Here is a 14,330-nt window from a genome sequence, read left to right as displayed (position 1 = left end):
CATGACTCAGTCCGGTACTTATACTGGAAATTATCAAGTGGTCACAGGTTACAGATTTGAAATGGTGTGGTTCTGTCACTCTATTTTCTGGTGCTATACTCCTTCTTTTGAATTGAAAAGGAATATTTTTCGGGAAAAGCTTTCTGGCTTTCCCCATCATTAAACAAAAATGTGGGGATACTTCCTGAGAAAGAAAAAAAAATCACTTCAATAAAAACTTTGTAAAGATATGTTGAAGAGTTTTTATTATAGAGTCTTCTTCCCTCTTTGGAAGTTTCAATAGTTCCTCTTCAACAATTGAGAAGTAGATAGCCAAAATTCTTTTGACAAATCATCATTTACTTCCTTGAAATCAATGGATATCTTAAAAAATGAATACTAGAGGATTCAAAACTGTTTAGAGATAGAATCTTGAAAATCTGATCCTACCGATTGCCGTATCTCCACCTTCAACTATTACCTGCATACTATGATCTCTCCGACGATGAACCACCAAAATTCGCCTATGTCCTATCCCCATCCCCAATCGAGCGTTATCTATTACAGTTCTCTTTTTCCTATGTCCTCTCCTAATCCTTTTGTTTTTTGGGCAACAGATTGGTTATTCTCACAAACAGTAGATACGAGTATCAGCAGACAGTGCAAGAATCAGAAATGGGCAATGTGGTGGAAGACCCGCATTAGAATTGTCAAGCTTTGACGAAATAGGAAAAGGGTATTCAAAATGAGACTGAACTGAGTCCTTCGGCTGAACCCGTACAGTCCCTCAAAGAACTAATTCCCTTCGGAGTTATAGTAACGAACCCTACCCCAGTCGAAAAATTTTGGGCAAATCTCTTCAAATACAACAACGCTCGTCAACAGTTTCGACGAAGTCGCTTTTGACCAGGCAGCTGAAAACGAGTACAACAACAATATACTCGAGAATTCCAGAAGGTCCGTTATAGAATGGGTGGGTTTCTATCTACATACACGATCGACGGTAGGGCAGTGAGTTTGCAGCCAAGATGTCTGCTTAATCAACGCCATTACTGCTACGTCAACTCGATTTTGCAAGCCCTGATTGCTTGCCCACCACTCTACAACTTTGTGAACAACCTCAGCAAAAAAATATCGTCTAACGAGAGAAGGAAATCTAACCCGTTTATAGTTGGAATGCGTCGTTTTGTGGAGCAGTTTGAATACCTACCTTGCTGCATTAGGACGGAAGACAGGAGAGTGGATAAAAATACAGAGAATGACCAAGCAGCATGACCATCAACAATTGGCATCGCGTAACATGCGGGCCGACTGAATCGAGGGTAGACAATAAGATGCGGAGGAGTTTCTAGGTTTTCTTTTGAACGGACTCAATGATGAAATGTTTAAGCTGATGGAGTTGGTTAAATGTTACACTGAAGATGAAAAACCCCTCGTTACCTCTGCTTTGAGCAGTGATTCAAGTAATGAATGGAACATAATAGAATCGAAAAATAAAGCAAATCCAACCAGAAGGATAGACTTCACCAGTACACCAATGAGTGACATTTTTGAGGAGAAAACTAAAGTCGAACATTCATCGTACCGGATGAGAATGTCCAGCCTTTCCTCATCCTGCCGCTCAACATTGAGAAAGTAAAGACTGTCAGGGAAGCACTTAAGATATTTATATCCAAGAACCGTTTAGAGGGGCTGACTTCGTCAGCAGTAAAAGCTATTCGCTGTCGTTTACCACGACGGCAAAGATGCCAACATTGGACACTATGTGACCGATGTCTTCCACGTCGGCTACAAGTTCTGGCTAAGGTATGACGGTTCTTCGGTAGAAACCATGCAGGAGGCACATGTGCATGAACGCGAGTTCCTTATTTGCTTTTCTACAGACGAAGCGATACTATCAAATATAATTAACGCCACCATAGGGGGATGAGGTTGCTGCGGTTAGGTAAGCTTCAGCCACTGGGATCATACGGAATTTCTTTCTTGACTTTTTATCGAATTTAATTTTATCTTGGTTTTAGTGAATTTTTTATTCCTTTATTTTGTTGTAATATTACTTATATTTAATGTACTATATGAAATTTTATTCATTACAATTGTTATTTGGAAATCCCAAAATATCAGCAAAAAAACACATGCTAGAACTTACATATCTATTGATTCAGGAAATTAAACCTCTCATGGATATTACATAAAACATTAAAGGAGTTGGGTTAACTTGGGTTTTTCCTTCAAACAGTCAAAATTGTAATGCCTCACACAAGTTTAGCAGAAATTGATTTTTTAAGGGAGGAATTGTTTTATATTAAAAAAATTCCGAACATTATCAAAAGTTGAAACTGAATGACATTCTTTCACGTATAGTCAGTGGGAATGACATTCAAGAAAAAAGTTCATAGATATATTTGAAAACACTGCAGAGTAACAGTTTGCCTTCTCGTTTATAATAATCAAATACCTTTTTATAAATATAGTTGTTATTATGATAATTATTTTCTATTTGTTATTTTGCAGGTTATAGATGAAGGTTTAACTCTACATGGCAAATTAGCTCCTACAAGTGTTCAACCTCTCCACCAAAGACTTTTAGAAAGATTCGCTCAACTTAAACATAGCCTTGGCTCTTTCAGTCAACAAAATATCAACAGCATTGTGAAGTGAGTACAATGAACAATCAAAAATTATATTTTGTGAGGTTTTCATCACAATCTGATTCATTTGTGGTAGTTTCTATTCAGTACGTGAAGACATCACTATTTAGGACAACGCATAGTGCAATTAGATGCCGATTTGACTTGTTGGTATAATTAAAAAATAAATAACTATAGGCCCTATTAGGGAGGCGGGTAACCTAGGCACTAGTGGCATTAATACATAGAAAAGTAAAAAAAACGAATAAAGAAAAAATAAGGAAGATTGATTAAAATAATATTTATAGCAATTTCAGCAATTACAATGGTAAGAAAGGAGAAAAAAAAAATAAAAAAGAAGGTAAATACAGAATTAATAAAGAAATAATGACAGAAAAAAATCATAATTATAATTATAGCAATTTTCAGCAATTACATAACTGTATACCCATGACAAGCTGGTTGAGACTTTCGCGGCTGAGGTTTTCAGTGTCACTGTTTTTCGAGTTTGAAAGCCGTGGATTTTTGGAATTTCTTCCTGACGTTTCGCTGGCGCGAGTGGCTAGCTTCTTCAGAGGTTTAACCATCATGAGCCAACCGATAAGCAACATCCTGAACAACTTCTCTAATAGTGATTAGACGATTCTCCATAACAATTTATTTCACTTTTTCAAAATTTTCATCGGCGTCCAGGGCGAGAGTTGTCATTCATTCAAACATTTGAAATTAATCGAACCCCAGGTATTTTGCTGTTTGGGTCGGATCTTTCCTGCATTGATAAAGGATAATACCAAGAAACCGGTTTATAAGTGATCCACTCGAATAATTTCATCAGGGTTCTCCTGGTAGATGAACGAGAAACACCTGCGAGACTAACCAAGGTGAGGTATCTTGTATAAACGTCTGTCGAATAGAATTCAATATCCAGCGTGGTATCAGCTCGGGAAGTAGTTGTTTTCCGGCAGGCATTTACCAGAACCTACGGTTTAGATAATTGTGAGAGATGAATCTTTCGAGATTCCATTTTGAAATATTTATTTTCTAATTTTACGTAAGATGCGTATCTCTACACGGTAGCTTCATCAGTAACTGATTATTCTCATGGGTAGTGAATATTACTGGAGTTTTTTCCCAACACCAAATCGTTATTTTTACACCTCGACACGTGTTTCGATCACCAAGTGATCATCTTCAAGAGGAGTTTTATCTTTCTCTTGAAGATGATCACTTGGTGATCGAAACACGTGTCGAGGTGTAAAAATAACGATTTGGTGTTGGGAAAAAACTCCAGTAATATTCATTACTACACCAAAGGTTCCAAACAGTATATCACAAGCTCATGGATAGTGTTAATCATTTTCATCAAGTAACGGATCAGAGTATTCATAATTCAAAATTTTGATGTTCTTTTTTCAACTGTTCATTCCTCCTTTGTGATATTTTTCAATGGAATTTATATTTCACTCACAAGAAAACCTTATGCATTCATCTGTCGTGAACAAATATTCACATCGTAGGGATTGTGTTAATAATATGGTCAGGTGAATATCGGTCCACAATCAATGCAGTGGAGAAAATACAAAATAAATTGCTCAGGTATTTATATTATAAACAGTTCCGTATTAGGGCTGACTATGAAGTTATCAGATCCAATCAACTTAATAATAATAAAAATATTTATTAGTCTCAAGAAACGCACAGTTTTTAGACACGTCAATATAATTTCTAAAATAGGTTTGAGAGGGTAAGATTTGTCAATATAGTTTTTAAAAAATGCTTGTAGATAAATTAGATTTACAAAAAAAAATACAAGTTAACAAGATAAAATTCCAATCTTATAAGACTTGACTAAAATGTAAGGCCATGAGCTTTTACAAATTATAAACACATAGCTAACATATTATACAGGGATTTTCATGATGAGCATTAATTAGCCGTTTCTGACAAACTATTTAACGGATCAACCTGAAAATCCCACAGTATGCATAAGTCAATATGACCTACACACCTAAAATATTTTAGACGAAGCGGCGTTGTCGCTTCTACTATAAAGTAGCGGCTTCTTTGATTTTTCAAATGGAACACCCCGTATATAATATCATATTATGATTCATTATCACTTTGTCAACAAATAGTATATGAATTTGTTGACAAAGTGATAATGAATCATAATATGATATTATATACGGGGTGTTCCATTTGAAAAATCAAAGAAGCCGCTACTTTATAGTAGAAGCGACAACGCCGCTTCGTCTGAAATATTTTAGGCGTGTAGGTCATATCGATTTAAGCATACTGTGAAATTTTCAGGTTGATCCGTTAAATAGTTTGTCAGAAACGGCTAATTAACGCTCATCATGAAAAGCCCTGTATATATTCAAAGTTGAGTAAAAGTTCGGGAGGTGACCACTTAGACATGACTTCAAAGTTCTTTCTTTAGAAACTAGGAGATCCCTCACCATGATGTATTTTTTGTATAATGTAATAAACAACAGGATAAATGCAGGAAGCCTATCAATGGTGACATTCAATGTCCCTTCCCGTAGAACTCGGAGAACGTATCCATTCAATATTCCGTTGGTGGTTACAACGAACAGATCTCCTCTCGTGACCATGCTACGACTGGCCAATACATGTATTGTGCTTGTAGATTTAGATTGGACTCTACCTCAGGGAGTATTTCGTAGAGCAATATTAGATTATTTATTGAATACATCTGTTTGATATGGTATACATATTTATTATATTTAGTATTTTCATCTGTGCAAGAATATGATTTTCTATCGATAAGATAATTTACATATATTTTTATTACTTATCGATTTTATTGCACAATTATATTCAATAACAGAGTACATATAGTTCATTGCTATTCAAACTCAAAGTTTTTGAGTAGAGAACTGACTCATGATTTGGGTTATTACAGCAAATGCAAGTTTGAACAAAATAAAGTTGAGTTCTATTTATGAGTTTTTCAAATTCACTTCGAAAAGTATTCAAATTGATGTTTCAAATGTTGGGATTTAATTTTCAAAGGGATTTGTTTCTAATTCACATATTGGCAACAGCGCCTATATCAAGTTGAAATAATTTATACGTACCTAAATATTCTACTTTAAAAAAGGAAAATTATCTTTATAAATCAACAATTAAGGCAAAATATAAATTATAGTTCAATACCATCTCCACAAGCCACATAAACAACGGTTGTTTTGTTATTTATTTATATAGAGGAAGATAGGTTAGGTGCACAAAATGTCATATGTCACAGAATGTCTCGGAACATAACTGAACAGAACAGCACGCCGATATGTCATCTTTGTTTGTCTCATACAGTAACAGATTCATTGTGCCTTATTAGCTATAGCCGATGTTGCCAAATGGTGAAATAGAAACGAATCCCTTCAAATGTTGAATGCATTATTTCATTTCTCTTTTTTAAGTATTTGAATAATTTTTTGAAGAAAAAGGTTGAAATGATAAGTTTAAAATGCGTTGTTTTAGAGCTCTTTTATGAAAACTACTTGATTTTCGTCAGAAGGAACACTCCCCATTATTGAAATGTGAAGATTATTATTTATTATCCATGTAATTAGACCTTTGGTCTGTTTGGATACAAATAAATCAATAAATAAATCTACGTTTTGATTACAGTACTCCTTTGCCGCCACTACCTACTGACAAGCGACTGTTAATGGAGAATGGAAGCAACAGATCTTCTGGATCAAGTGGAAATTACGGTCATCTCTTCGAGCACCATACGGCAGATTATGATAATATTTACACCAAACCAACGGTACTTTGAAAATTATATATTATTGATTTACTTTGATATGAATTCATTTTGTTGAGTAGAATAAAATTTGATGTTCCACTTTTTAAGTAAAGCATGTTGAAAATTATCGATTTTTTAGGAAAATGAACGGCCCGTGTTGAGTAGAGAAAACCTATCACTGCCAATGGCCATTACAAATAATGCACCTCCAATACCTCAGAGAGAGAATAGACCAAGATCTCAAGGATTTAACAATACAAGTTTTACGGAATTGAGAACGCCAACTAGAGGACCTCTAGATTATAATAGTTCCAGCTTACCTTCAATGAAATCTAGGTTAGCAGTTTTCAGTACTTGCTCATTTAATTTTTCTTCATAATTTTTCGTTTTTACAGGGAGTCTGACCCATGTGATATCCCTCTACCGCCAAAATCTACCCATTCCAGAGAAAGGTCTCTCACTAAACCACCTTCTCCCAGACTTTTGAGGCATGCAATGTCTATGACTCCCACGGATGGTATGTCTCCCTTAAGGAATTCTTGGCCTGAGTCCAGTAGTCTGGACGGAGCACCTCCCCTTCCACCACGTTCACACAGTAAGTAGCATTCATCATTTCAATTAGAAATAATAATTGAACCCATATACTCAAAGAATGGTTTGTCATCAACAAATTTGCTAAAATGCAACAATATATTGAGAAAATCAAATTATGCTTATAATGGATTCAGCATCAATAAAACTGGGAACTGATATTTATCTAAAGCAATCTTAAGCAAAATGAATGACCTTCAAATCATTGGCAAGCAATATCAAAGCACTGCAAAACAGAATTCTGATGGACAATTTTTAGTAGATATTTGTTCAAAAAAATGTTCAAGGCAGAAACATCAACACAAAATTGAGGATAAACTCAGTTCGGACAAACCTATCAATGATCTGGTGCAAAATGAGCCTGCTATAAAAACTTTTTTATGTCACAATCTGACAAATCGCTTAATGTGATGCTTTTAAACATACAGTCAGTTCGCAATAAAAGTGATGAACTCTATATTCTTCTAGAAAGTCTCAACTTTCCACATATAGTTTTATTAACTGAACATTGGTTGAAGGAAGGAGAGCCATTTTATCTACCAGAGTATACAATGCTGGCTAAATTTTGTAGAACTTATTCTATTCATGGTGGTACAATGATACTGATAAATGAAAGATTATTTGTCTGTATCGTTCGCCACAATCTAACGAAAATATTTTCAAATCATCTAAAAGAACAATTCGTTCAGGCCAGTCTCAACACCCTACACAGTAGGTTAATGGACTGACACCTATCAGAAAACAACTACTCCCCTGGCTAATACCACGAAGGGCGTTGGATTATATCCGACAGGTGTCAGTGCAGGATTCTTCACTGAAGTTATTCCTGCATATGCTGTTGGCGATACAACTGCCGCAATAGATTTTCAATTATCGGAACACACTTGCAGACCGGTTTCGGGCTGTTTGGCCACTCGTCAGTGCAAGGTAGTGTATATCATCAACATAAAGTCGATGATTTCCGATAATTGAAAATCGAATTCCGTCAGAGTATCATTCCTCGAACTAAGCTGAAGACTACAACAAACAACAGGTTTGTCGTCGCTCCATCTGCCTGTGAACGAGGTAACCAACTGCATATCCAAATTTGCCCAATTCCTCGTAAAAGGAAAGAAATCTTTCACGTATAGTCAGTGGGCATACTTGAAGACTGGCTATAAATCAAATCATCTAAAAGAACAATTCGTTCAGGCCAGTCTCAACACCCTACACAGTAGGTTAATGGACTGACACCTATCAGAAAACAACTACTCCCCTGGCTAACACCACGAAGGGCGTTGGATTATATCCGACAGGTGTCAGTGCAGGATTCTTCACTGAAGTTATTCCTGCATATGCTGTTGGCGATACAACTGCCGCAATAGATTTTCAATTATCGGAACACACTTGCAGACCGGTTTCGGGCTGTTTGGCCACTCGTCAGTGCAAGGTAGTGTATATCATCAACATAAAGTCGATGATTTCCGATAATTGAAAATCGAATTCCGTCAGAGTATCATTCCTCGAACTAAGCTGAAGACTACAACAAACAACAGGTTTGTCGTCGCTCCATCTGCCTGTGAACGAGGTAACCAACTGCATATCCAAATTTGCCCAATTCCTCGTAAAAGGAAAGAAATCTTTCACGTATAGTCAGTGGGCATACTTGAAGACTGGCTATAAATCAAATCATCTAAAAGAACAATTCGTTCAGGCCAGTCTCAACACCCTACACAGTAGGTTAATGGACTGACACCTATCAGAAAACAACTACTCCCCTGGCTAACACCACGAAGGGCGTTGGATTATATCCGACAGGTGTCAGTGCAGGATTCTTCACTGAAGTTATTCCTGCATATGCTGTTGGCGATACAACTGCCGCAATAGATTTTCAATTATCGGAACACACTTGCAGACCGGTTTCGGGCTGTTTGGCCACTCGAGGAATTGGGCAAATTTGGATATGCAGTTGGTTACCTCGTTCACAGGCAGATGGAGCGACGACAAACCTGTTGTTTGTTGTAGTCTTCAGCTTAGTTCGAGGAATGATACTCTGACGGAATTCGATTTTCAATTATCGGAAATCATCGACTTTATGTTGATGATATACACTACCTTGCACTGACGAGTGGCCAAACAGCCCGAAACCGGTCTGCAAGTGTGTTCCGATAATTGAAAATCTATTGCGGCAGTTGTATCGCCAACAGCATATGCAGGAATAACTTCAGTGAAGAATCCTGCACTGACACCTGTCGGATATAATCCAACGCCCTTCGTGGTATTAGCCAGGGGAGTAGTTGTTTTCTGATAGGTGTCAGTCCATTAACCTACGGTGTAGGGTGTTGAGACTGGCCTGAACGAATTGTTCTTTTAGATGATTTGATTTATAGCCAGTCTTCAAGTATGCCCACTGACTATACGTGAAAGAAAATATTTTCATTGATAGATTAGAAGAACTATTATCTAAACTTTCGCCTAACGCAAATATTATTCTGGCAGGTGACTTCAACATTGATTTTGGCAATAAGAATAATAAGGTTTGTCTTATTCAGAATTTGTTGGATTCCTTTAATTTTGCAATGCATGTAAGAGTCCCCACAAGATTTTCAAGCTTTTCCGCTACTCTTTTAGATTATGTATGTTCCAATTTTCCTTGTTTGACTTGTGATGTAGTTAACAGTGGTTTATCTGATCATGAAGCGGTGATCTGCTCTTTTAATATAAATCATTGTAATAAAAAACGTGATAAAATCTTCAGACCTAGTTTCAGTAAGAAAAATTTCGAAAATTTTGCAAGAATGGCCTCGACTGTTTATTGGGAGAATATTTTAAGAAGTAGTGACCCATTGACCAATTTCCATTCAAGTCTCAAAAGAATTTTTGTTATTTCATTTCCCTTGACTCCTTCTAAGACCAAATCGAGAAAGCCATGGATCACTAAGGGTATAAAGATAGCCAGTAGAAACTTGAGGTCCCTGCACTATATAAGAAAATATGCAAGAAATAATGAAACTTTTATATCGTATTTCAACAAGTACAGACGCATTTTTAAAAAAGTGATAAGGACTGCTAAACATCTTTATTATGAAGGTCGTATAGCTAACTCTACCAACATGTGCAAAGAGAGTTGGGTTATTGTGAATGAGCTCAGTGGTAAACAAAAAAGTGCATCTGTTAAAACATCTCTAAACCCAGATGAAATTAATAATTATTATTGCTCCATAGCAGAAAGCATCTCTACAAATATCCCCCCGCAAGAAGACCCTAAATGTTATATGAAGAACATATATACAAGAGATTCTTTCTTTTTAACACCAACTAATTCTGAGGAAATAATGGACATCTTAAAAAGTATAAAAAACAAAAATACCTCAGGATGGGACGATATATCTGCAAAGATACTTCTTCATATTCCAGAGAATGCTTTGTCAACCTTGGCAGAAGCCATCAATGTTTCATTATCGAACGGAATATTTCCAAAATGTTTGAAGTTCGCAATCATTAACCCCTTATCTAAAGGAGGAGATTGTGAGTTGGTTACAAACTTTAGACCTATTTCACTTTTGTCAACTCTTGCAAAGCTTATAGAAAAATTGGTGAAGAAAAGAATGATCTCATTTCTCAATACTAACCACTCACTTAGTAATTACCAATTTGGTTTTCAAGAATCAAGGAGCACCAATGATGCTATGTTCTCAGTTCTAGAAAAAATATATTTCAGTATCAATGAGGGTGAAGTAGTTGCTGCTGTGTTTTGTGACCTTGCTAAGGCATTCGACTGCGTAAATCACAAAATTCTCTTGAATAAATTGGAAATGTATGGTTTCAGAGATGTAGCGTTGAAATGGTTTCATTCTTATTTGTCAGATCGCACCCAGTCTGTATTAGTTAATAATAAGAGATCTGAACCTCTGTTGGTATCTTGTGGGGTTCCGCAAGGTTCAGTACTCGGTCCACTACTGTTCCTGCTCTTCATAAATGACCTATCTCTCATCAATACGAAAGGAAAAATAACTCTATTTGCTGATGACACTACTATTGTTTGGCACTCAAAAGACAATACTGAACTATATAATAATATATCGGTTGATCTAGACATCGTTAAAAAGTGGTGTGATGCTAACAGACTGGCATTCAATACCACAAAAACCTGCATACTAACCTTTAAATGTATATTAAATGAAATTTTTCTAGGGAATACTTTAATTAGCTCCGTCTTATCAAGTAAATTCTTGGGTTTGCATGTAGATAATAATCTATCCTTTGATATCCACATCTCTAATCTATGTAATAGGATGGCTTCAGGATGCTATGTTTTAAGGGTTATTACCAGAGAACTCAACTTGCAAGCTGCAAGAACAGTCTATTTTGCGGTAATAGAATCCCGCCTAAGATATGGAATTTGCTTCTGGGGTAATGCTTCTCAGTTCTTGTTACAGTCTGTGTTTATCTTACAAAAGAGAGCGGTTAGATATATTTGTAAGGCAAAACCGAGAGATTGCTGTAAATCCCTGTTTATTGATCAAAAAATCTTGACTCTGACATGCATTTTTATCCTTGAAAGTGTGTGTATGATGCACAAAAAATTTAATACTATCAGTGATTTAACAAACTCTTATAATACTAGGCATAATAGCCACTTAATAGCACTACCCATTCCTAAAAGCGCATTAATAAAAAAATGCATAATATACAATGCAAGGAAAATGTTCAATCATTTGCCAGTATATCTTCGTTCCACTTCTTCATATAAAAATTTTCTAAGTGCTGTAAAATGTTTTTTGCTAAATAAAGCTTTTTATACTTTAGACGAATATTATAATGAAGATTTTGACTAACATTGCAATCACTTGTATACGCACTTTATATTATTTTACTTGGTTTTATTATTTTAAGGTGTTTATTTAATTTTGAATTGATCCCTTTGTGTTACATATGTATATGTGTGTGTATATGTAGATATATGTGTACATACATAAATGTATTTCTAAACTTTGTTAACAAGAATTCTGTTCTTTGGACAATAAAGTTCTTTCTCTCTCTCTCCAAGAATCTGCGGAATTTCAAATGAAATGATTCTTCATGAAAATATTTTTTCAATTACTGTATTATTATTTTCTAAATTAGTTACTGCACAAAATTTTTGGTGCACCACATAATTGTCATAAAAATATCTTGTTGAAACTCTATTACTCCTCACATAAAAGATTAATGGAAGTGTCATTGTCAACGAAATGTACTATACAGGGTATAAATTAAGCGAGTGATATATCATGAAACATAAAGTTCATATAAGCATATGACCTAAATCGCTTGGTTTTTTTAATAACAAGATGTTAATGTTGTAAGCAGTATTGTATTAATTGTGAAAAAAGATATTCCTCCGATTATACCGAAACTAAGTGCGTTTGAGAGTAGTGTTAAAGGGCTCCTTTCAATGTGATTATTGGCAATTTCAGAAGATTACATAACTGATATTTATGGAAAAAAATCATTATTTACTACCAGCTTTTTCAAAGTTGGATATGGATATTCGGAAGCAATTTTTGTTTTCTATTATCTAGATAATTTGCAAACCATTTCAATGCTTTACCCACAATACTGATACCTTTCATCTTTCGCATTAATATATTTCTATCCACCGTTTCAAAAGACCTCTGTAAATCAAGAAATATTACACCTACTAGTTTATTTCCTTTCATACTTTTCTTCGAATCATCTAAAACACATTGAAATGCTGTTTCACAACTATACTTGCTTCGAAAACCAGATTAAACACTATTAACTATGTTGTTATCTTCAATATATCTTACAAATTGTATGTACACTACCTTTTTTAAGCCCCAGCATATTTATTGGTCTCAGATCAGAGTCTTTATTTGAATAAGATACCTTTGGCAGTGGAATTATGGTTGCGGTTTTCAATTTATTTGAAAACTTACTAGTCTCTTGTTGAGGTTGAGCAACAGTTCTGCAATATTATCAAAACAGTAATTCAGTGTTCTAGGCTTGAAGTCGTCACAAATATTTTATAATTACTGTCGCTCGTTCTTGTAGCATTAAGATAGTTTTAAGATAAAAGGATAGATAATAATTGACAGAAATAACCTTGAATGTCAAAAACGACTATCATTATGGGAAAGAAAGGTTTTGACTTTCTATTTCTCCATCTTCATACAAAAAATGTGGGAGTCTTCCAAATATTGGAAGAAAGCATTTAATATCAAAATAACCTCTTTACAAAGATGTGTAGATAATGCAAAGAAGTAACTTACGACACAAACTGGTCGAAAAAAAGACCTCTCAAAACAACTACTTTCGAATAAACATTGAATCACATGAAACAAAAAATACATTTGAAACAACTACTTTTATATGATCATTGAATTATACAAAAAACATTTTTTCCTATTCAGTTTGTACTCCAAACATTCGTTATGGAAATGATTAGGATACCATTCACAGGATTGCTACACAATATCTTATATGAAAGAAGTAATATTTCACTTACATGGAACACTGTAATTATTTATATTTACTAGAGAAAAAAATTGGATTGGATAATTTAGGAAACACTTGTTACATGAATAGCATTTTACAAGTGTTGTTCATGACGAAGAATTTCAAGAACGAAGTTTTAATGATGAACGAGAACGAGAATGTTTCCTGCTTATTCATCAAACTCAAACAACTGTTCATACAGCTGCAGTTTCGTAAAAAGGTATCATCTTTCCCTCCAACCGATTTCCTGGAGTCTTTGAAGTCCACTAGATACTCGTTAGGACAACAAGAGGATTGTTCCGAATTCTTGGGGTTCTTGTTGAATACTCTTCGTGAGCAAAACAATAGCAGAATCAATACTCCCAGCCGCTCTGGACTGAATGATTCCGTACAACCCATCTCGTCTTGTGTTTGTAAATCTTTTGCTGGAAAAATCCTCACTTGTTTACTTTGTGGTAAATGTTCAAGAAGTACTGAAAACTTATGTGAATTTCTGGAACTTCATCTAACTTTTCCTAATACGACTAATTACCAGTCCTTGCAAAGCTTATTGTTAAATCATCTGAAAATGGAATTTTTAACAGGTGATGATCAACTGTATTGTCAAACATGCGCCAAACTAACTGACTGTTATAAGGAAACAAGTATAGCTGAGGCACCAATCAATCTAATAATAACACTGATGATATTCAAACAAGACTCAACCTCTAACGGAAGCAAGAAACTCTTTGGAAGGTTCGAAATAGATGAACATTTCAACCTAGCAGACCACTGTTATAATGATCATGCAGTCATTGTTCACTGTGGTTCTGGCGTTGAATGTGGTCATTATTACGCCTTGGTCAAAGAAGAAACGGACTGGTTTAAGTTTGACG

The 14,330-nt window shown here is 35.2% G+C and overlaps 1 protein-coding gene across 2 annotated transcripts in view; it reads left to right on the top strand.

The window, feature by feature from the left end:
• Nucleotides 1-14,330, top strand: part of spg (dedicator of cytokinesis spg) — a 143,590-nt gene that overhangs the window by 120,802 nt on the left and 8,458 nt on the right. For both annotated transcript variants that reach the window (XM_074180282.1, XM_074180283.1), the window contains 4 exons: nucleotides 2,494-2,636; nucleotides 6,264-6,405; nucleotides 6,524-6,720; nucleotides 6,780-6,979. In XM_074180282.1, the coding sequence (XP_074036383.1) occupies nucleotides 2,494-2,636; nucleotides 6,264-6,405; nucleotides 6,524-6,720; nucleotides 6,780-6,979 (682 nt within the window). The remainder of the gene's footprint in view (nucleotides 1-2,493; nucleotides 2,637-6,263; nucleotides 6,406-6,523; nucleotides 6,721-6,779; nucleotides 6,980-14,330) is intronic.

This window comes from Leptinotarsa decemlineata, unplaced genomic scaffold, assembly GCF_025532065.1.
Source record: "Leptinotarsa decemlineata unplaced genomic scaffold, Ldec_3_MD MMD2_tig00026294_RagTag_RagTag, whole genome shotgun sequence".
NCBI lineage: Eukaryota > Metazoa > Arthropoda > Insecta > Coleoptera > Chrysomelidae > Leptinotarsa > Leptinotarsa decemlineata.
The sequence above is the reverse complement of the archived record's forward strand: the minus strand, read 5'-3'. Positions and strand labels throughout refer to the sequence as shown.